The sequence below is a fragment of the Salmo salar genome, chromosome ssa05 (genome assembly GCF_905237065.1).
Source record: "Salmo salar chromosome ssa05, Ssal_v3.1, whole genome shotgun sequence".
Classification (NCBI taxonomy): domain Eukaryota; kingdom Metazoa; phylum Chordata; class Actinopteri; order Salmoniformes; family Salmonidae; genus Salmo; species Salmo salar.
Window position 1 is genome coordinate 91881336 of NC_059446.1, and position 23849 is coordinate 91905184.

Below are 23849 nucleotides of genomic sequence, written 5' to 3' on the forward strand. Positions count from 1 at the left end.
GACCCTAGTAAGATGTCATTTTCTATAGTAGAGTAGGTCAGGGCGTGACAGGGGGTGTTTTGTGTTTTTCTATGTTTTCTATTTCTATGTTTGAGTTGTAGTTTTTCTATTTCTATGTTGGGGTTATTTAGGTTGATCTCCAATTGGAGGCAGCTGGTCCTCGTTACCTCTAATTGGAGATCATATTTAAGTTGGGGTTTGTCTATGGGGTTTTGTGGGTAGTTGTTTTCCGTTTTGTGAGTTATCACCTGACGGAACTGTTGGCTGTCGTTTTTTTGTTTAAGTGTTTTCATTAAAGTAAATATGAGCACTCTACACGCCGCACCTTGCTCCCCTTTATACGACCCGCGTTACACTTGTACGACACGGTAATAATAAAGTAGTGTACTGACTGCTGTAGGTGATGTTGAATCCTCTTCCGGACATGGAGTGGTCTGCCTGGAACTCCAGCTGTAGTATGTTGCTGTTGGAGCTGAAGTGAGAGGGCACCTCGGCACCCGAGTATCTCCCCAGGATGGACGAGCCCGTCTGGTACAACCACATGGTATTTTAATAAACGTTATTTATTTAAAGGGGGAGCATTTAAACAACACAACACTATTCAAATAAACAATAACACTTAAACAACACTCACTTTTTTGGTAAAACAAGAAGATGAAAGAATTAACCACAAACCAAGAGGAAATAAGAGAAGAACTAAAATAACCTAAAATCCCAGAAAGGATGTATGAAATCACTAACATAAAGCGAGGAAGCTTTCAGGCCAAGCTGAAACGCTGGGTTTTTTAGAGTGATTTAAAAACCTCCATGATGCCCTTCCCCTTTGACTAGCTACTCAATCAATTATCAATCAATCAATCCATTACCTGGTCTCAATCAATCCATTACCTGGTCTCAATCAATCTATTACCTAGTCTCAATCAATCCATTACCTAGTCTCAATCAATCCATTACCTAGTCTCAATCAATCTATTACCTAGTCTCAATCAATCTATTACCTAGTCTCAATCAATCCATTACCTGGTCTCAATCAATCCATTACCTGGTCTCAATCAATCCATTACCTAGTCTCAATCAATCTATTACCTAGTCTCAATCAATCTATTACCTAGTCTCAATCAATCCATTATCTGGTCTCAATCAATCTATTACCTAGTCTCAATCAATCTATTACCTAGTCTCAATCAATCTATTACCTAGTCTCAATCAATCCATTACCTAGTCTCAATCAATCTATTACCTAGTCTCAATCAATCTATTACCTAGTCTCAATCAATCCATTATCTGGTCTCAATCAATCCATTACCTGGTCTCAATCAATCTATTACCTAGTCTCAATCAATCCATTATCTGGTCTCAATTAATCCATTACCTGGTCTCAATCAATCCATTACCTGGTCTCAATCAATCCATTACCTGGTCTCAATTAATCCATTACCTGGTCTGAATCAATCCATTATCTGGTCTCAATTAATCCATTACCTGGTCTCAATCAATCCATTACCTGGTCTCAATTAATCCATTACCTGATCTCAATCAATCCATTACCTGGTCTCAATCAATCCATTACCTGGTCTCAATCAATCCATTACCTGGTCTCAATCAATCCATTACCTGGTCTCAATTAATCCATTACCTGATCTCAATCAATCCATTACCTGGTCTCAATCAATCTATTACCTAGTCTCAATCGATCCATTACCTAGTCTCAATCAATCCATTACATGGTCTCAATCAATCCATTACCTGGTCTCAATCAATCCATTACCTGGTCTCAATCAATCCATTACCTGGTCTCAATCAATCCATTACCTGGTCTCAATTAATCCATTACCTGGTCTCAATCACTCCATTACCTGGTCTCAATCAATCCATTACCTGGTCTCAATCCATTACCTGGTCTCAATCAATCCATTACCTGGTCTCAATCAATCCATTACCTGGGTCTCAATCAATCCATTACCTGTTCTCAATCAATCCATTACATGGTCTCAATCAATCCATTACCTGGTCTCAATCAGTCCATTACCTGGTCTCAATCAATCCATTACCTGGTCTCAATCAATCCATTACCTGGTCTCAATCAATCCATTACCTGGTCTCAATTAATCCATTACCTGGTCTCAATCAATCTATTACCTGGTCTCAATTAATCCATTACCTGCCTCAATCAATCCAATCCATTACCTGGTCTCAATCAATCCAATCCATTACCTGGTCTCAATTAATCCATTATCTGTTCTCAATCAATCCATTACCTGGTCTCAATCACTCCATTACCTGGTATCAATCAATCCACTACCTGGTCTCAATCAATCCATTACCTGGTCTCAATCAATCCATTACCTGGTCTCAATGAATCCATTACCTGGTCTCAATCAATCCATTACCTGGTCTCAATCAATCCATTACCTGGTCTCAATCAATCCATTACCTGGTCTCAATCAATCCATTACCTGGTCTCAATCAGTCCATTACCTAGTCTCAATCAATCCATTACCTGGTCTCAATCAATCCATTACCTGGTCTCAATCAATCCATTACCTGGTCTCAATCAATCCATTACCTGGTCTCAATCAATCCATTACCTGGTCTCCATCAATCCATTACCTGGTCTCAATCAATCCATTACCTGGTCTCAATTAATCCATTACCTGGTCTCAATCAATCTATTACCTGGTCTCAATTAATCCATTACCTGGTCTCAATCAATCCAATCCATTACCTGGTCTCAATCAATCCAATCCATTACCTGGTCTCAATCAATCCATTACCTGGTCTCAATTAATCCATTATCTGTTCTCAATCAATCCATTACCTGGTCTCAATCAATCTATTACCTAGTCTCAATTAATCCATTACCTGGTCTCAATCAATCCAATCCATTACCTGGTCTCAATCAATCCAATCCATTACCTGGTCTCAATCAATCCATTACCTGGTCTCAATCAATCCATTACCTGGTCTCAATGAATCCATTACCTGGTCTCAATTAATCCATTATGTGTTCTCAATCAATCCATTACTTGGTCTCAATCACTCCATTACCTGGTATCAATCAATCCACTACCTGGTCTCAATCAATCCATTACCTGGTCTCAATCAATCCATTACCTGGTCTCAATGAATCCATTACCTGGTCTCAATCAATCCATTACCTGGTCTCAATCAATCCATTACCTGGTCTCAATCAATCCATTACCTGTTCTCAATCAATCCATTACCTAGTCTCAATCAATCTATTACCTGGTCTCAATCAATCCATTACCTGGTCTCAATCAATCCATTACCTGGTCTCCGTCCTTCACGGTGAGGAAGTCGTATGGAGGCTCCAGGTCAAAGTCGTTGAAGGCCAGGTGGATCCGGCTGCCGGGTTCAGAGATGATGATCCACACACAGTTCAGGTTGTTCCCATAGCCCTCTGGGTAGTCAGGGGACAGCACAGTGCCCACGGCCGCCGTGAAGTTGGAGAAACATGGGACTGTGGGAGTAGGAAAAGGAGTGGGTTAGGTGTAGAAATGTTTATTTTCGCATGTTCCTATGTTATACTGTATGTTCACTCATGAACATATGTTCATTAAGGTATTCCACCGATGCAGGATGGGAGGGTTGTCCTATAAATATACTGTACATACTGCACAACATGGTGCTCTGTTACATATGGGATGTAAAACCTGAAAAGGGTAATAATGTATTTCATTACTTATTTAAAAAAAATGAAAAACATTCCACAGAATGACTGTTTTAACATGGCATTTCAAACAATGAACATACTCACATATGCACATGGGGATGTTAGCAGACCATTGGTTGTTGTTCTGACAGGTGATCATCCTCTCTCCAATCAGCTCGAAGCCAAACTGGCACTCGAACCGCAGCACGTTCCCGTTCAGAAACCCACTGCCCTCCTGGAAGCCATACAGAGGTGTGCCTGGGTCCCCACAACTCTCCTTATCAATCTCTGTCAGAGAAAGAGAGGGATTAGTCAAATGTTAGTCCTTTATCTGTTTGATACTGATACTATCTGTCTGATAGGGTCTCTGGTCCTGGGCCAGGTCTGGGATGGAGGTAGTCTGGTCCTGGGTCAGGTCTGGGATGGTGGTAGTCTGGTCCAGGGCCAGGTCTGGGATGGAGGTAGTCTGGTCCTGGGCCAGGTCTGGGATGGAGGTAGTCTGGTCCAGGGCCAGGTCTGGGATGGAGGTAGTCTGGTCCTGGGCCAGGTCTGGGATGGAGGTAGTCTGGTCCTGGGCCAGGTCTGGGATGGAGGTAGTCTGGTCCAGGGCCAGGTCTGGGATGGAGGTAGTCTGGTCCTGGGCCAGGTCTGGGATGGAGGTAGTCTGGTGCAGGGGCTATTGTCAAGAAGCTGGGAGCTGGGGATAGGGGCCGGGGATAGGGGCTGGGAATAGGGGCTGGGGTAGGGGGTGGGGGCTAGGGGATAGGGCCTGGGGATAGGGGCTGGGGATAGGGGCTAGGAGCTGGGGGCTAGGGGCTGGAGATAGGGGCTAGGGGCTGGGGATAGGGGCTGGGGATAGGGGCTAGGAGCTGGGGGCTAGGGGCTGGGGATAGGGGCTGGGGATAGGAGATGGGGCTAGGAGCTGGGGGCTAGGGGCTGGGGATAGGGGCTGGGGATAGGGGCTGGGGCTGGGGAAGGGGGCTGGGGATGGGGGCTAGGGGCTGGGGATAGGGGCTGGGGATAGGGGCTGGGGCTGGGGATAGGGGCTGGGGATGGGGGCTAGGGGCTGGGGATAGGGGCTGGGGATAGGGGCTGGGGCTGGGGATAGGGGCTGGGGATAGGGGCTAGGGGCTGGGGGCTAGGGGCTGGGGATAGGGGCTGAGGTTAGGGGCTGGGGCTGGGGCTAGGGGCTGGGGGATAGGGGCTAGGAGCTGGGGGGCTGGGGATAGGGGCTGAGGATAGGGGCTAGGAGCTGGGGGCTAGGGGCTGGGGGATAGGGGCTGGGGATAGGGGCTAGGGGCTGGGGATAGGGGCTAGGAGCTGGGGGCTGGGGATAGGGGCTGAGGATAGGGGCTAGGGGCTGGGGGATAGGGGCTAGGAGCTGGGGGCTGGGGATAGGGGCTGAGGATAGGGGCTAGGAGCTGGGGGCTAGGGGCTGGGGGATAGGGGCTGGGGATAGGGGCTGGGGGCAGGTCTGGGACAGGCATGGGCTAAGGTAGTTTGATAGTGTTTGTATCTCAACATTTTATCGTTATCAGCACAGAGGAGGACTGTATACTGTGTCTAGGGTTAAAGAGGTTGATAGTGTTTGTACCTTTATAGTTGATCTTGAAGCCGATAGAGCCCACGCTCTCATCAGACTGAAGGTGGAGCCACATTTGATGGGACATGCTGACAATAAGGTCAGGCACGAAGCTGCCTGTCAGGCTGCAGATAAGAGCACAATACAAACCAATGGCCCGTCACAATACTGCCCTTCAGCCAATCAGATCGGTTGTTATTGTAAATAAGAATCTGTTCTTAATTGACTTATCTGTCCAAATAAAGGTTAAATACAAAAACTGAAATAAGACACAGGGTTATCGTAAAAGCTATTTACCTTTTTTTAAACAACCAGGCATGTAAAGACAGACTTGACAATAAGTCATTATTGTAAACAACAAACATGTTTATTAGTTAGAGTTAATATTAACATTTTATAACAACGTGGAATGTAAGTGGACTTAATTGGAACCATCAAACAACAGACATGTTTATTTAAGTATAATCTGACTAATCTAGATCATGCTAGATTTGGTTGTGGGATGTGAGGATAATTGGAGTATAATACTTACACCTGTATTATTGTTCTGGAGTCTCCAACCTGCCCTCCGTTTCCGATGGTTAACGAGTCATAGCCGATCTCCAGGTCAAACTCCTCAAAGTTGATCTGGATAACCTGTTGAAGTCTACCGATTACAACATATACTGACAACGTATTTTACACTCATTTATATTATATACACGTTATTATTCATTGGACAACAAAATTCTTCTCAGATTCTTATTTACAATAACAACCGATCTGGTCCCGTCTGGCTCAGTTGGTAGAGCATGGTGTTTGCAACGTGTTTACAACGCCAGGGTCGTGGGTTCGATTCCCACGGGGGACCAGTACGGAGAAAAAAAATGTATGAAATGTATGCATTCACTACTGTAAGTCGCTCTGGATAAGAGCGTCTGCTAAATGACAAAAAAAGTAAAATGAATGTATCATTTGACTTGAATTATTATTATTTTTTTCAGCAGAAATAAACAGTGTGTTCATTTGATTGGCTGTATAACAGGACGTGGTATCTGGTAAACAGCTATTAGACAGCTAATCCACCGCTGACAGAAAGCGTAAGGGAAGATAACAGAAACACAATCCATCCCAGCTACTGCACTGTATGCACTGCTATTACATCATCAAGTCACAGCATGTGAACAGAGAGTCATCGGACATTTACCCCACGTCACATTCATAAACAGACTTACTACCCGTGTGGCTCAGTTGGTAGAGCATGGCGTTTGCAACGCCAGGGTTGTGGGTTCGATTCCCACGGGGGACCAGTATGGAAAAAAAAAATAGAAAAATAAATAGAAATGTATGCATTCGCTACTGTAAGTCGCTCTGGATAAGAGCGTCTGCTAAATGACTAAAATGTACCAGCTGCTGATTCGCATAAACACACCTTTGGGACAGTGTTTAGAATCATATTCATTCAAGTCATTTTCTGATGTTTACTAAATATCCGCCCACAGCTTTCAGTTCACAACGAGTGAAAGACGATTCGATTAAACACAAAGAAACCAAATGAATCCTAAACAAGTCCTGTCAAAACGGATGAATTTCCTCAAGTAGAGCGGGGCATGTGCGTTTCTCTCAACCAAAAGAGAGCCCATGAATTGTTCAAACCAGAAGCACTGCAAATGGTCTTCAGGGAGGACTTTACAGATCGCTAATGGCACGGATCTGACAATCCCCCTCAGAACACAAATCAAATATTGAGAAGCAATCATGCAAAGATGCAATTTGAGATGAGTTTATTGACTGAAATAATGAATTGCCTTTCTGTCTTCCCCTTTTTATGAATCTTCTGGTCACGGTCACCTACGATGCATCCCAAATAGCATCCTATTTTCTATATAGTGCACAACTTCTGACCAGAGCCATATGAGCCCTGATGAAATGTAGTGCACTATATAGGGAATAGGTTGCTATTTGGGAAGCAGCGTAGCTGACTGTGACCGAGCTACTCTCCTCCCTTAATTTAACCATACACACAAGCAAATATAACATGACACATGCAGGGAAGCTTTTAACACAAGCGAATATAACATGACACATGCAGGGAAGCTTTTAACACAACTGAATATAACATGACACATGCAGGGAAGCTTTTAACAACCGAATATAACATGACACATGCAGGGAAGCTTTTAACACAACCGAATATAACATGACACATGCAGGGAAGCTTTTAACATATAACATGACACATGCAGGGAAGCTTTTAACACAACCGAATATAACATGACACATGCAGGGAAGCTTTTAACACAACTGAATATAACATGACACATGCAGGGAAGCTTTTAACATATAACATGACACATGCAGGGAAGCTTTTAACACAACCGAATATAACATGACACATGCAGGGAAGCTTTTAACATATAACATGACACATGCAGGGAAGCTTTTAACATATAACATGACACATGCAGGGAAGCTTTTAACATATAACATGACACATGCAGGGAAGCTTTTAACACAACCGAATATAACATGACACATGCAGGGAAGCTTTTAACATATAACATGACACATGCAGGGAAGCTTTTAACATATAACATGACACATGCAGGAAAGCTTTTAACACAACCGAATATAACATGACACATGCAGGGAAGCTTTTAACATATAACATGACACATGCAGGGAAGCTTTTAACATATAACGGGACACATGCAGGGAAGCTTTTAACATATAACATGACACATGCAGGCAAGCTTTTAACATATAACATGACACATGCAGGGAAGCTTTTAACACAACTGAATATAACATGACACATGCAGGGAAGCTTTTAACATATAACATGACACATGTAGGGAGGCTTTTAACATATAACATGACACATGCAGGGAAGCTTTTAACATATAACATGACACATGCAGGGAAGCTTTTAACACAACTGAATATAATATGAAACATGCAGGGAAGCTTTTAACATATAACATGACACATGCAGGGAAGCTTTTAACATATAACATGACACATGCAGGGAAGCTTTTAACATATAACGGGACACATGCAGGGAAGCTTAATCTGAATGAAGAAAAACGGTGGAGCAGAATATTGTTGTATTTAAGTGTATTTCTACCTCGTCCACACGGAGCTCAGATTAAAGCTTTGAAATGCCACGCGTGTCACATTTCTGTCGATGCCAACAGCGAAACATGACGGAAACATGCTTCTGTTGTTCTCTAGGACCTTGTAGTGTCTGTGCTTTGGGGAAGGACAGCACAGTGTCCCAAAGTGCACTCTATTCTTTATGTAGTGCACTTTACCAAATGGCCACTGGTCAAACATAGTGCACTAAATAGGGAAAATGGTGCCATTTGTGACGCACCCTATGCCTGCAGTGTTTTCACGTAATTTTTGTTTTGAATTAGCAATGCAGGAACAGTGCATAATTATCCTAATGACGTTAGGTAACGTTAGCTAACACATGGTAATGTGAAGCATAGATAATGACTTCAATGTCAATGAGAGATTGGGAGAAACTAGGAGAGACTAGGAGAGACTGGGAGAGCATAGGAGAGACTAGGAGAGACTAGGAGAGACTAGGAGAGACTAGGAGAGCATAGGAGAGACTAGGAGAGACTAGGAGAGACTAGGAAAGACTGGGAGATCATAGGAGAGACTAGGAGAGACTAGGAGAGACTAGGAGAGACTAGGAGAGCATAGGAGAGACTGGGGGAGACTAGGAGAGACTGGGGGAGACTAGGAGAGACTAGGAGAGACTGGGAGAGACTGGGAGAAACTAGGAGAGACTAGGAGAGACTAGGAGAGACTAGGAGAGACTAGGAGAGACTAGGAGAGACTAGGAGAGACTAGGAGAGCATAGGAGAGACTGGGAGAGAGGAGAGACTGGGAGAGACTAGGAGAGACTAGGAGAGACTAGGAGAGACTAGGAGAGCATAGGAGAGACTGGGAGAGAGGAGAGCACTGGAGAGACTTGGAGAGACTAGCAGAGACTGGGAGAGCATAGGAGAGACTAGGAGAGACTAGGAGAGACTGGGAGAGAGGAGAGCATAGGAGAGACTAGGAGAGACTGGGAGAGACTATGAGAGACTGGGAGAGACTAGGAGAGACTAGGAGAGCATAGGAAAGACTGGGAGAGAGGAGAGACTAGGAGAGCATAGGAGAGACTAGGAGAGACTAGGAGAGCATAGGAGAGACTAGGAGAGACTAGGAGAGACTAGGAGAGCATAGGAGACTAGGAGAGACTAGGAGAGCATAGGAGAGAGCTGACAGGTAAAGGTTTAAGCATATAAACCATACCTTATTGGGGTTACTAGCAGTGATAATCCACACACAGTGGGAATTACTCTCGTACTGGATGGGGAAATTGGGAGAGGTGAAAATCCCCGATGGACCCTGGAGTGTCGATCCGCACGTTTTCACTGAAACGAGAGACAAGAGTGAGATGTTTAAATGAGAGACTATAATATGTCACGTTTAGTCAATGTTCCGCGGCTCTTTAACTGAAACAAGACTCAATCACTCAAAGATTCAATCATGGACACTCTTACTGACAGTTGTGGCTGCTTTGTGTGATGTATTGCTTTTTGTGCTGTTGTCTGTGCCCAATAATGTTTGTACCATGTTTTGTGCTGCTACCATGTTGTGTTGCTACCATGTTGTTGTCATGTTGTGTTGCTACCATGTTGTTGTCATGTTGTGTTGTTACCATGTTGTGTTGCTACCATGCTGTGTTGCTGTCATGTTGTGTTTCTACCATGTTGTTGTCATGTTGTGTTGCTACCATGTTGTGTTGTTACCATGCTGTGTTGTTGTCATGTTGTGTTGCTACCATGCTGTGTTGCTGTCATGTTGTGTTTCTACCATGTTGTTGTCATGTTGTGTTGCTACCATGTTGTTGTCATGTTGTGTTGCTACCATGCTGTGTTGTCATGTGTTGCTGCCATGCTGTGTTGTTGTCTTATGTCTCTCTTTATGTAGTGTTGTGTTGTCTCTCTTGTCGTGATGTGTGTTTTGCCCTATATTTTATTTACTTTATTTTTAATCCCCTGTCCCCGCAGGAAGCCTTTTTGCCTTTTGGTAGGCCGTCATTGTAAATAAGAATTTGTTCTTAACTGACTTGTCTAGTTAAATAAAGGTTAAATAAAAAAATGGAAAAATTAAAAAGAGACAGGAGTGAGATGTATGAACGGGAGACTAGAAAATGTCATGTTTAGTCAATGTTCTGCAGCTCTTTAACTGAAACAAGAGACAGGACTGAGATGTTTAAATGGGATACTAGAAAATGTCATGTTTAGTCAATGTTCTGCAGCTCTTTAACTGAAACAAGAGACAGGAGTGAGATGTATAAATGCAGAGAGGGAATAATACCTTGTGTAAAGGCCTGCTGGTGTAATATTCTCTGCTATCGTACAATATTAAACAGAGGTAAAGGATTGACCATTAGAATCTGCATATATCCACAGGCCCTGGTTTAATCAAAGCGGTTATCTATATTAGATTTACCCGAAAGAGGGCTTCATCTTTACAGACAGGTCTGTGGTCGCTCCAGGCAGCATGTATCTATATTAGATGTACCAGGAAGAGGGCCTCACCTTTACAGACAGGTCTGTGGTCGCTCCAGGCAGCAGTTATCTATATTAGATGTACCAGGAAGAGGGCCTCACCTTTACAGACAGGTCTGTGGTCGCTCCAGGCAGCAGTTATCTATATTAGATGTACCAGGAAGAGGGCCTCACCTTTACAGACAGGTCTGTGGTCGCTCCAGGCAGCAGTTATCTATATTAGATGTACCAGGAAGAGGGCCTCACCTTTACAGACAGGTCTGTGGTCGCTCCAGACAGCAGTTATCTATGTTAGATGTACCAGGAAGAGGGCCTCACCTTTACAGACAGGTCTGTGGTCGCTCCAGGCAGCATGTATCTATATTAGATGTACCAGGAAGAGGGCCTCACCTTTACAGACAGGTCTGTGGTCGCTCCAGGCAGCAGTTATCTATATTAGATGTACCAGGAAGAGGGCCTCACCTTTACAGACAGGTCTGTGGTCGCTCCAGGCAGCAGTTATCTATATTAGATGTACCAGGAAGAGGGCCTCACCTTTACAGACAGGTCTGTGGTCGCTCCAGGCAGCATGTATCTATATTAGATGTACCAGGAAGAGGGCTTCATCTTTACAGACAGGTCTCTGGTCGCTCCAGGCAGCAGTTATCTATATTAGATGTACCAGGAAGAGGGCCTCACCTTTACAGACAGGTCTGTGGTCGCTCCAGGCAGCATGTATCTATGTTAGATGTACCAGGAAGAGGGCCTCACCTTTACAGACAGGTCTGTGGTCGCTCCAGGCAGCATGTATCTATATTAGATGTACCAGGAAGAGGGCCTCACCTTTACAGACAGGTCTGTGGTCGCTCCAGGCAGCATGTATCTATGTTAGATGTACCAGGAAGAGGGCCTCACCTTTACAGACAGGTCTGTGGTCGCTCCAGGCAGCATGTATCTATATTAGATGTACCAGGAAGAGGGCCTCACCTTTACAGACAGGTCTGTGGTCGCTCCAGGCAGCATGTATCTATATTAGATGTACCAGGAAGAGGGCCTCACCTTTACAGACAGGTCTGTGGTCGCTCCAGGCAGCATGTATCTATGTTAGATGTACCAGGAAGAGGGCCTCACCTTTACAGACAGGTCTGTGGTCGCTCCAGGCAGCATGTATCTATATTAGATGTACCAGGAAGAGGGCCTCACCTTTACAGACAGGTCTGTGGTCGCTCCAGGCAGCAGTTATCTATATTAGATGTACCAGGAAGAGGGCCTCACCTTTACAGACAGGTCTGTGGTCGCTCCAGGCAGCAGTTATCTATATTAGATGTACCAGGAAGAGGGCCTCACCTTTACAGACAGGTCTGTCGTCGCTCCAGGCAGCATGTATCTATATTAGATGTACCAGGAAGAGGGCCTCACCTTTACAGACAGGTCTGTGGTCGCTCCAGGCAGCAGTTATCTATATTAGATGTACCAGGAAGAGGGCCTCACCTTTACAGACAGGTCTGTGGTCGCTCCAGGCAGCATGTATCTATGTTAGATGTACCAGGAAGAGGGCCTCACCTTTACAGACAGGTCTGTGGTCGCTCCAGGCAGCAGTTATCTATATTAGATGTACCAGGAAGAGGGCCTCACCTTTACAGACAGGTCTGTGGTCGCTCCAGGCAGCAGTTATCTATATTAGATGTACCAGGAAGAGGGCCTCACCTTTACAGACAGGTCTGTGGTCGCTCCAGGCAGCATGTATCTATATTAGATGTACCAGGAAGAGGGCCTCACCTTTACAGACAGGTCTGTGGTCGCTCCAGGCAGCAGTTATCTATATTAGATGTACCAGGAAGAGGGCCTCACCTTTACAGACAGGTCTGTGGTCGCTCCAGGCAGCAGTTATCTATATTAGATGTACCAGGAAGAGGGCCTCACCTTTACAGACAGGTCTGTGGTCGCTCCAGGCAGCATGTATCTATATTAGATGTACCAGGAAGAAGGCCTCACCTTTACAGACAGGTCTGTGGTCGCTCCAGGCAGCATGTATCTATATTAGATGTACCAGGAAGAAGGCCTCACCTTTACAGACAGGTCTGTGGTCGCTCCAGGCAGCAGTTATCTATATTAGATGTACCAGGAAGAGGGCCTCACCTTTACAGACAGGTCTGTGGTCGCTCCAGGCAGCATGTATCTATGTTAGATGTACCAGGAAGAGGGCCTCACCTTTACAGACAGGTCTGTGGTCGCTCCAGGCAGCAGTTATCTATATTAGATGTACCAGGAAGAGGGCCTCACCTTTACAGACAGGTCTGTGGTCGCTCCAGGCAGCATGTATCTATGTTAGATGTACCAGGAAGAGGGCCTCACCTTTACAGACAGGTCTGTGGTCGCTCCAGGCAGCATGTATCTATATTAGATGTACCAGGAAGAGGGCCTCACCTTTACAGACAGGTCTGTGGTCGCTCCAGGCAGCATGTATCTATATTAGATGTACCAGGAAGAGGGCCTCACCTTTACAGACAGGTCTGTGGTCGCTCCAGGCAGCAGTTATCTATATTAGATGTACCAGGAAGAGGGCCTCACCTTTACAGACAGGTCTGTGGTCGCTCCAGGCAGCAGTTATCTATATTAGATGTACCAGGAAGAGGGCCTCACCTTTACAGACAGGTCTGTGGTCGCTCCAGGCAGCATGTATCTATATTAGATGTACCAGGAAGAAGGCCTCACCTTTACAGACAGGTCTGTGGTCGCTCCAGGCAGCATGTATCTATATTAGATGTACCAGGAAGAGGGCCTCACCTTTACAGACAGGTCTGTGGTCGCTCCAGGCAGCAGTTATCTATATTAGATGTACCAGGAAGAGGGCCTCACCTTTACAGACAGGTCTGTGGTCGCTCCAGGCAGCATGTATCTATATTAGATGTACCAGGAAGAGGGCCTCACCTTTACAGACAGGTCTGTGGTCGCTCCAGGCAGCAGTTATCTATATTAGATGTACCAGGAAGAGGGCCTCACCTTTACAGACAGGTCTGTGGTCGCTCCAGGCAGCATGTATCTATATTAGATGTACCAGGAAGAGGGCCTCACCTTTACAGACAGGTCTGTGGTCGCTCCAGGCAGCATGTATCTATATTAGATGTACCAGGAAGAGGGCCTCACCTTTACAGACAGGTCTGTGGTCGCTCCAGGCAGCATGTATCTATATTAGATGTACCAGGAAGAGGGCCTCACCTTTACAGACAGGTCTGTGGTCGCTCCAGGCAGCAGTTATCTATATTAGATGTACCAGGAAGAGGGCCTCACCTTTACAGACAGGTCTGTGGTCGCTCCAGGCAGCATGTATCTATATTAGATGTACCAGGAAGAGGGCCTCACCTTTACAGACAGGTCTGTGGTCGCTCCAGGCAGCATGTATCTATATTAGATGTACCAGGAAGAGGGCCTCACCTTTACAGACAGGTCTGTGGTCGCTCCAGGCAGCATGTATCTATATTAGATGTACCAGGAAGAGGGCCTCACCTTTACAGACAGGTCTGTGGTCGCTCCAGGCAGCATGTATCTATATTAGATGTACCAGGAAGAGGGCCTCACCTTTACAGACAGGTCTGTGGTCGCTCCAGGCAGCAGTTATCTATATTAGATGTACCAGGAAGAGGGCCTCACCTTTACAGACAGGTCTGTGGTCGCTCCAGGCAGCATGTATCTATATTAGATGTACCAGGAAGAGGGCCTCACCTTTACAGACAGGTCTGTGGTCGCTCCAGGCAGCAGTTATCTATATTAGATGTACCAGGAAGAGGGCCTCACCTTTACAGACAGGTCTGTGGTCGCTCCAGGCAGCGAACACCTCAGCCACCCTCTGACAGGTGATGGTTTTGGAGCCCTGCAGCACATGGTCCTCATCACAGGTAAACTGAGCCCTCGCTCCAATGCTTGAACACATAACAACACATTCATGTAATAAGGGAAGTCTTTACAAGAAACAGTCTACCCACACAGTCTAGCTCCACCCTCACAGTCTAGCTCCACCCTCACAGTCTAGCTCCACCCTCACAGTCTAGCTCCACCCTCACAGTCTAGCTCCACCCACACAGTCTAGCTCCACCCACACAGTCTAGCTCCACCCTCACAGTCTAGCTCCACCCACACAGTCTAGCTCCACCCACACAGTCTAGCTCCACCCACACAGTCTAGCTCCACCCTCACAGTCTAGCTCCACCCACACAGTCTAGCTCCACCCTCACAGTCTAGCTCCACCCTCACAGTCTAGTTCCACCCACACAGTCTAGCTCCACCCACACAGTCTAGCTCTACCCACACAGTCTAGCTCCACCCACACAGCCTAGCTCCACCCACACAGTCTAGCTCCACCCACACAGTCTAGCTCCACCCACACAGCCTAGCTCCACCCACACAGTCTAGCTCCACCCACACAGTCTAATATAATAAGAAGCTTTGGGACCATATTATGACGGACTGAGGACATGTTATGGACAGATGGACTGAGGCCATATTATGGACAGATAGACTGAGGACATATTATGGACAGATGGGCTGAGGACATATTATGCACAGATGGACTGAGGACATATTATGGACAGATGGACTGAGGTCATATTATGGACAGATGAACTGAGGACATATTATGGACAGATGGACTGAGGACATGTTATGGACAGATGGACTGAGGACATATTATGGACAGATGGACTGAGGACATATTATGGACAGATGGAGTGAGGACATATTATGGACAGATGGACTGAGGACATATTATGGACAGATGGACTGAGGACATGTTATGGACAGATGGACTGAGGACATATTATGGACAGATGGCTGAGGACATGTTATGGACAGATGGACTGAGGACATATTATGGACAGATGGACTGAGGACATGTTATGGACAGATGGACTGAGGACATATTATGGACAGATGGACTGAGGACATATTATGGACAGATGGACTGAGGACATATTATGGACAGATGGACTGAGGACATATTATGGACAGATGGACTGAGGACATATTATGGACAGATGGACTGAGGACATATTATGAACAGATGGACTGAGGACATATTATTCACAGATGGACTGAGGACATATTATGGACAGATGGACTGAGGACATATTATTCACAGATGGACTGAGGACATATTATGGACAGATGGTCTGAGGACATGTCATGGACAGATGGCCTGAGGACATATTATTCACAGATGGACTGAGGCCATATTATGGACAGATACACTGAGGACATATTATGGACAGATGGACTGAGGACATGTTATGGACAGATGGACTGAGGACATATTATGGACAGATGGGCTGAGGACATATTATTCACAGATGGACTGAGGCCATATTACTGACAGATGGCCATATTATTGACAGATGGACTGAGGCCATATTATGCACAAACGGACTGAAGCCATAACTGCAAATTAAAATATCTAGTTTTGTCTCTTTTGTACTAGGGCCTGAAGTCTAGAGGATGTATTATATTCCAATTGAGTCCATGGCTGGATATCAAAGGGCCTCCTATTCTCCATATAGTGAACTACTTCTGACCAGGGCCCATTTAGAACACAGGCCCATGTGAGGTAGGTCTGACCAGGGCCCATGTGAGGTAGGTCTGACCAGGGCCCATTTAGAACACAGGCCCATGTGAGGTAGGTCTGACCAGGGCCCATTTAGAACACAGGCCCATGTGAGGTAGGTCTGACCAGGGCCCATGTGAGGTAGGTCTGACCAGGGCCCATTTAGAACACAGGCCCATGTGAGGTAGGTCTGACCAGGGCCCATTTAGAACACAGGCCCATGTGAGGTAGGTCTGACCAGGGCCCATTTAGAACACAGGCCCATGTGAGGTAGGTCTGACCAGGGCCCATGTGAGGTAGGTCTGACCAGGGCCCATGTGAGGTAGGTCTGACCAGGGCCCATTTAGAACACAGGCCCATGTGAGGTAGGTCTGACCAGGGCCCATTTAGAACACAGGCCCATGTCAGGTAGGTAGACAGGCATGTTTAGTTACGGACGAGCTCACCTGAAGTCAGAGCCTGTGCGTTTGCCGTTCTCAGGTTCCCCCGGGTCCGGGCAATAATTGGACACCTGTTTAATTCCTCCTTCGTTCACTGTAGGAACACAATATCAGGTAAAAAACACAATGTTATTGGTTATCAGGCTTATTGATTCACTATAGAAACACACCAATCAGGGAGAAATATAAAGTTACTGGTTATCAGGAGGAAAGGAGAGGAGGAGAAGGAAAGGGGGGAGAGGAGGATGAGAGGAGAGGAGGAGAAGGAAAGGGGGGGAGTGGGAGGAGAAGGAAAGGGGGGAGAGGACGAGGAGGAGAAGGAAAGGGGGGGAGTGGGAGGAGAAGGAAAGGGGGGAGAGGAGGAGGAGAAGGAAAGCGGGGAGAGGAGAAGGAGGAGGAGAAGGAAAGGGAGGAGAGGAGTGGGAGAAGGAAAGGGGGGGAGAGGACGAGGGGGAGAATGAAAGGGGGGGAGAGGAGTGGGAGGAGAAGGAAAGGGGGGAGAGGAGGAGGAGGAGAAGGAAAGGAGGTGAGAGGAGTGGGGGGAGAAGGAGAGGGGGGAGAGGAGGAGGAGGAGAAGGAAAGGGGGGAGAGGAGGAGGAGGAGGAAAGGGGGGGAGAGGAGTGGGAGAAGGAAAGAGGGGGGAGAGGAGGAGAAGGAAAGGGGGGGAGTAGTGGGAGGAGAAGGAAAGTGGGGAGGAGTGGGAGGAGAAGGAAAGGGGGGAGAGGAGGAGGAGGAGGAAAGGGGGGAGAGAGTGGGAGGAGAAGGAAAGGGGGGAGGAGAGTAGGAGGAGGAGGAAAGGGGGGAGAGAGGAGGAGAAGGAAAGGGGGGGAGGAGAGGAGTGGGAGGGATCATGTACACCACAATCATGTATTCAATTGTATATGTCATTTAAGGTATATAAGTCAACATATATACAAATATACAAATATACCACTAACATACAGTATAACGCACTGTAAAACACACAATCTACTGTAATACAAATATACCACTAACATACAGTATTAGGCACTGTAAAACACACAATCTACTGTAATACAAATATACCACTAACATACAGTATAAGGCACTGTAAAACACACAATCTTACCAGATCCTTATTAGACGGCTTATTAGATCTTTCGACAAATAATACAAGATTCTTATTTGATGTTCATGTCTCTTTTCCACATGGGTATACAGTGTAGCTGTACAGAGCCCATTTCCAGACGAGCACTGGGGGCATTGCGTTTGTTAAAAAAGACTAAGGACTGCACTTCAGCGATTCCTTTTGAGTTCCATGTAGAACCCTTTACACAGAGGGTTCTACCTGGAACCAAAAAGGATTCTACCTGGAACCAAAAAGGATTCTACCTGGAACCAAAAAGGGTTCTACCTGGAACCAAAAAGGATTCTACCTGGAACCAAAAAGGATTCTACCTGGAACCAAAAAGGGTTCTACCTGGAACCAAAAGGGTTCTCCTATGGGGACAGCCAAAGAACCCTTTTGGAACCCTTTTCTCTATGAGTGTAGCTAAATGCCCCAGCTTAAAACAAAACAACCACACATCTCAAACAAGCAAATAGCCCAAACACAAACACACACAGTAAATTATTAGCATGAAGATGAATAGGAAACTTACTCAAAGACAATTTGTTATTGTTGTCCTTTCCCGGAAGTAACTTTACCCCTCTGGATTTCAGCTCTCCAGAGCTTTTCACTGGTTGAGAGCAATAAAAACAATGGCATTAGATAAAAGAAAGTTCCAGCATTAGTTCAGTAATAACACATTGTCCCTATGAGGAATCAACATCATGAATAATTGCTATCGGATTCATATTTGTTTCAGAAAAGTGAGCCATTATCCCTGCTACATACAGAATATTGATCCATTATCCCTGCTACATAGAGAATAGTGATCCATTACCCCTGCTACATGCAGAATAGTGATTCCATTATCCCTGCTACATATAGAATATTGATCCATTATCCCTGCTACATAGAGAATAGTGATCCATTACCCCTGCTACATGCAGAATAGTGATCCATTATCCCTGCTACATACAGAATATTGATCCATTATCCCTGCTACATAGAGAATAGTGATCCATTACCCCTGCTACATGCAGAATAGTGATTCCATTATCCCTGCTACATACAGAATAGTGATCCATTATCCCTGCTACATATAGAATAGTGATCCATTATCCCTGCTACATACAGAATAGTGATCCATTATCCCTGCTACCTACAGAATAGTGATCCATTATCCCTGCTACATACAGAATAGTGATCCATTATCCCTGCTACATACAGAATAGTGATCCATTATCCCTGCTACATACAGAATAGTGATCCATTATCCCTGCTACCTACAGAATAGTGATCCATTATCCCTGCTACATACAGAATAGTGATCCATTATCCCTGCTACCTACAGAATAGTGATCCATTATCCCTGCTACATACAGACCATAACTTCATTGATAAATTCCATAAAAATGTAATTACAAATACTTATTTCCCTCATTAAAATGCAAATCATTTTATAACATTTTTGACATGCGTTTTTCTGGATTTTTTTGTTGTTATTCTGTCTCTCACTGTTCAAATAAACCTACTATTAAAATTATAGACTGATCATTTCTTTGTCAGTGGGCAAACGTACAAAATCAGCAGGGGATCAAATACTTTTTTTCCCTCACTGTATCAATTAATTTTAATGAATATGAGTAGAATATAATAGAATGAATCTGAAAACGATCCTCCAGGGCCCTCCAAGACAGATCCGCTGCCTTGTTTTCATTCTTCCCCTCTGATCAGGGACTGATTAGGACGTAGGAAGCCAAGTGGGTGCAACGAATTTTCAGGTACAACAGAAAACTGTCACCGGGGGGAAATGTCTTGTGACATACAATAATTTCAACACAAACAGACCAACCAACATTATTACAGAGATATTTGCCCTTAATGGCACCTTTTCCCTTATAGGGATCTGGTCAAAAGTAGTGCACTACATGCACTACACCCAAACACCATCATTGAGAAAATGGTTTTCATGTATGGCCTGGATTGGCCGGCTAGCTGTTAGGCTGCTTTATAAACATTATCTTCAAAGTCCTGGTAAAGGAGAATGGGAAGGTAATGTATTATAGAAGTCTGTCTGGCTCTGCAGCGTGTTACGGAAGCAGTGTATAATACATCTGTAACAATTTGACCAATCAGGGAGGGGGCCTTTGGTCTGGAGGGATACAACTAGAACAAAGGCATCCTTAGTCTTTAACCAATCAGAGACGAGTGAATGCAACTGGTTACTGATCAGTAGACAAGATGAGGATGAAACGCTGCACGGATACATGAGCTCTTCAGAAAAGTAGTAGGTAGAAAGTACTCTTTGGTAAGGGGTTATGAGTGGTTATATGGAGTTATGAGTGGTTATAAGGGGTTATGAGTGGTTATAAGGGGTTATGAGTGGTTATCAGGGGTTATAAGTGGTTATGAGTGGCCATTAGGGGTATTGAGTGGTTATTAGGGGTTATGAGTGGTTATAAGGGGTTATGAGTGGTTATCAGGGGTTATTAGGGGTTATGAGGGGTCATTAGGGGTTATGAGGGGTTATGAGTGGTTATAAGGGGTTATGAGTGCTTATTAGTGGTTATTAGGGGTTATGAGTGGTTATAAGGTGCTATGAGTGTTATTAGGGATTATGAGTGGTTATTAGGGGTTATGAGTAGTTATAAGGGGCTATGAGTGGTTATTAGGGCTTATGAGGGGTCATTAGGGGCTATGAGGGGTTATTAGGGGCTATGAGTGGTTATAAGGGGTTATGAGTGATTATTAGGGATTATTAGTGGTTATTAGTGGTTATGAGTGGTTATAAGGGGTTATGAGTGTTATTAGGGATTATGAGTGGTTATTAGGGGTTATGAGTAGTTATAAGGGGCTATGAGTGGTTATTAGGGGTTATGAGTGGTTATTATAGGTTATGAGTGGTTATTAGGGGTTATGAGTGGTTATTAGTGGTTATTAGGGGGCTAATGGTGGTTATTAGTGGTTATTAGGGGGCTAATGTTGGTTATTAGGGGTTATGAGTGGTTATTAGTGGTTATTAGGGGGCTAATGGTGGTTATTAGGGGTTATGAGTGGTTATTATAGGTTATGAGTGGTTATTAGGGGTTATGAGTGGTTATTAGTGGTTATTAGGGGGCTAATGGTGGTTATTAGGGGTTATGAGTGGTTATTAGTGGTTATTAGGGGCTAATGGTGGTTATTAGGGGTTATGAGTGGTTATTAGTGGTTATTAGGGGGCTAATGGTGGTTATTAGGGGTTATGAGTGGTTATTAGTGGTTATTAGGGGGCTAATGGTGGTTATTAGGGGTTATGAGTGGTTATTAGTGGTTATTAGGGATTATTAGGTATCAAAGAACAATGAGGACCTGTTGAACATGGTAACACCAAAAAGGTCAGGTAATCGTATAAAGAGTTCCTTGGTCCTCCTTGTCCGTTCTGGTTGTTATTCAATTACAAAGACTTTCAGGTGAAAAAAAATAACATTTTATGGTTATCAAATGTGTCAATGAATTCATTAAATAATTGGGTAATTATGTCTTACCTTGATACTGAAGTGTGAATCCTTTATGTCGATGATTCCTGTCGGTCACAAAATGGAGTCTTAGCCAGTTCTTGTTGCTGATGATGGGTGCTGGTATATTCATACCAGATAACCTGCAGGTAAAGATACAGACATAACACCCTCTGTAATCTGACTGTTATATCACCAGATAACCTGCAGGAAAAGATAAAGGGTTAACAATAACTGTAGTCTGACTGTTCAATCACCAGTCATGTCTGTCCTCTTCCAGACAATCTGTATCTCAACCGTTGTTACATCAAGAACAAGAAGAGAAAGGAACAACCAGTATCTGGTATCTAAAGAACAAGGTTATCAGCTGCTGTAGTCTATAACAACATGGTTATCAGCTGCTGTAGTCTATAACAACATGGTTATAAGCTGCTGTAGTCTATAACAACATGGTTATCAGCTGCTGTAGTCTATAACAACATGGTTATCAGCTGCTGGAGTCTATAACAACATGGTTATCAGCTGCTGTAGTCTATAACAACATGGGTATCAGCTGCTGTAGTCTATAACAACATGGTTATCAGCTGCTGTAGTCTATAACAACATGGTTATCAGCTGCTGTAGTCTATAACAACATGGTTATCAGCTGCTGTAGTCTATAACAACATGGTTATCAGCTGCTGTAGTCTATAACAACATGGTTATCAGCTGCTGTAGTCTATAACAACATGGTTATCAGCTGCTGTAGTCTATAACAACATGGTTATCAGCTGCTGTAGTCTATAACAACATGGTTATAAGCTGCTGTAGTCTATAACAACATGGTTATCAGCTGCTGTAGTCTATAACAACATGGTTATCAGCTGCTGGAGTCTATAACAACATGGTTATCAGCTGCTGTAGTCTATAACAACATGGGTATCAGCTGCTGTAGTCTATAACAACATGGTTATCAGCTGCTGTAGTCTATAACAACATGGTTATCAGCTGCTGTAGTCTATAACAACATGGTTATCAGCTGCTGTAGTCTATAACAACATGGTTATCAGCTGCTGTAGTCTATAACAACATGGTTATCAGCTGCTGTAGTCTATAACAACATGGTTATCAGCTGCTGTAGTCTATAACAACATGGTTATCAGCTGCTGTAGTCTATAACAACATGGGTATCAGCTGCTGTAGTCTATAACAACATGGTTATCAGCTGCTGTAGTCTATAACAACATGGTTATCAGCTGCTGTAGTCTATAACAACATGGTTATCAGCTGCTGTAGTCTATAACAACATGGTTATCAGCTGCTGTAGTCTATAACAACATGGTTATCAGCTGCTGTAGTCTATAACAACATGGTTATCAGCTGCTGTAGTCTATAACAACATGGTTATCAGCTGCTGTAGTCTATAACAACATGGTTATCAGCTGCTGTAGTCTATAACAACATGGTTATCAGCTGCTGTAGTCTATAACAACATGGTTATCAGCTGCTGTAGTCTATAACAACATGGTTATCAGACACAGCTGCTGTAGTCTATAACAACATGGTTATCAGCTGCTGTAGTCTATAACAACATGGTTATCAGCTGCTGTAGTCTATAACAACATGGTTATCAGCTGCTGTAGTCTATAACAACATGGTTATCAGCTGCTGTAGTCTATAACAACATGGTTATCAGCTGCGGTAGTCTATAACAACATGGTTATCAGCTGCTGTAGTCTATAACAACATGGTTATCAGCTGCTGTAGTCTATAACAACATGGTTATCAGCTGCTGTAGTTTATAACAACATGGTTATCAGCTGCTGGAGTCTATAACAACATGGTTATCAGCTGCTGTAGTCTATAACAACATGGTTATCAGCTGCTGTAGTCTATAACAACATGGTTATCAGCTGCTGTAGTCTATAACAACATGGTTATCAGCTGCTGTAGTCTATAACAACATGTTTATCAGCTGCTGTAGTCTATAACAACATGGTTATCAGCTGCGGTAGTCTATAACAACATGGTTATCAGCTGCTGTAGTCTATAACAACATGGTTATCAGCTGCTGTAGTCTATAACAACATGGTTATCAGCTGCTGTAGTCTATAACAACATGGTTATCAGCTGCTGTAGTCTATAACAACATGGTTATCAGCTGCTGTAGTCTATAACAACATGTTTATCAGCTGCTGTAGTCTATAACAACATGGTTATCAGCTGCGGTAGTCTATAACAACATGGTTATCAGCTGCTGTAGTCTATAACAACATGGTTATCAGCTGCTGTAGTCTATAACAACATGGTTATCAGCTGCTGTAGTCTATAACAACATGGTTATCAGCTGCTGTAGTCTATAACAACATGGTTATCAGCTGCTGGAGTCTATAACACCATGGTTATCAGCTGCTGTAGTCTATAACAACATGGTTATCAGCTGCTGTAGTCTATAACAACATGGTTATCAGCTGCTGTAGTCTAT

General features: G+C 44.3%; 1 protein-coding gene across 1 annotated transcript in view; it reads right to left on the bottom strand.

The window, feature by feature from the left end:
* Positions 1-23849, bottom strand: part of LOC106606155 (CUB and sushi domain-containing protein 3) — a 492730-nt gene that overhangs the window by 324676 nt on the left and 144205 nt on the right. Inside the window, 10 exon segments of the mRNA XM_045717778.1 lie at positions 393-528; positions 3291-3481; positions 3779-3961; positions 5268-5380; positions 5788-5891; positions 9546-9667; positions 14585-14709; positions 16829-16916; positions 18445-18522; positions 21416-21528. Of these exon segments, the coding sequence (XP_045573734.1) occupies positions 393-528; positions 3291-3481; positions 3779-3961; positions 5268-5380; positions 5788-5891; positions 9546-9667; positions 14585-14709; positions 16829-16916; positions 18445-18522; positions 21416-21528 (1253 nt within the window).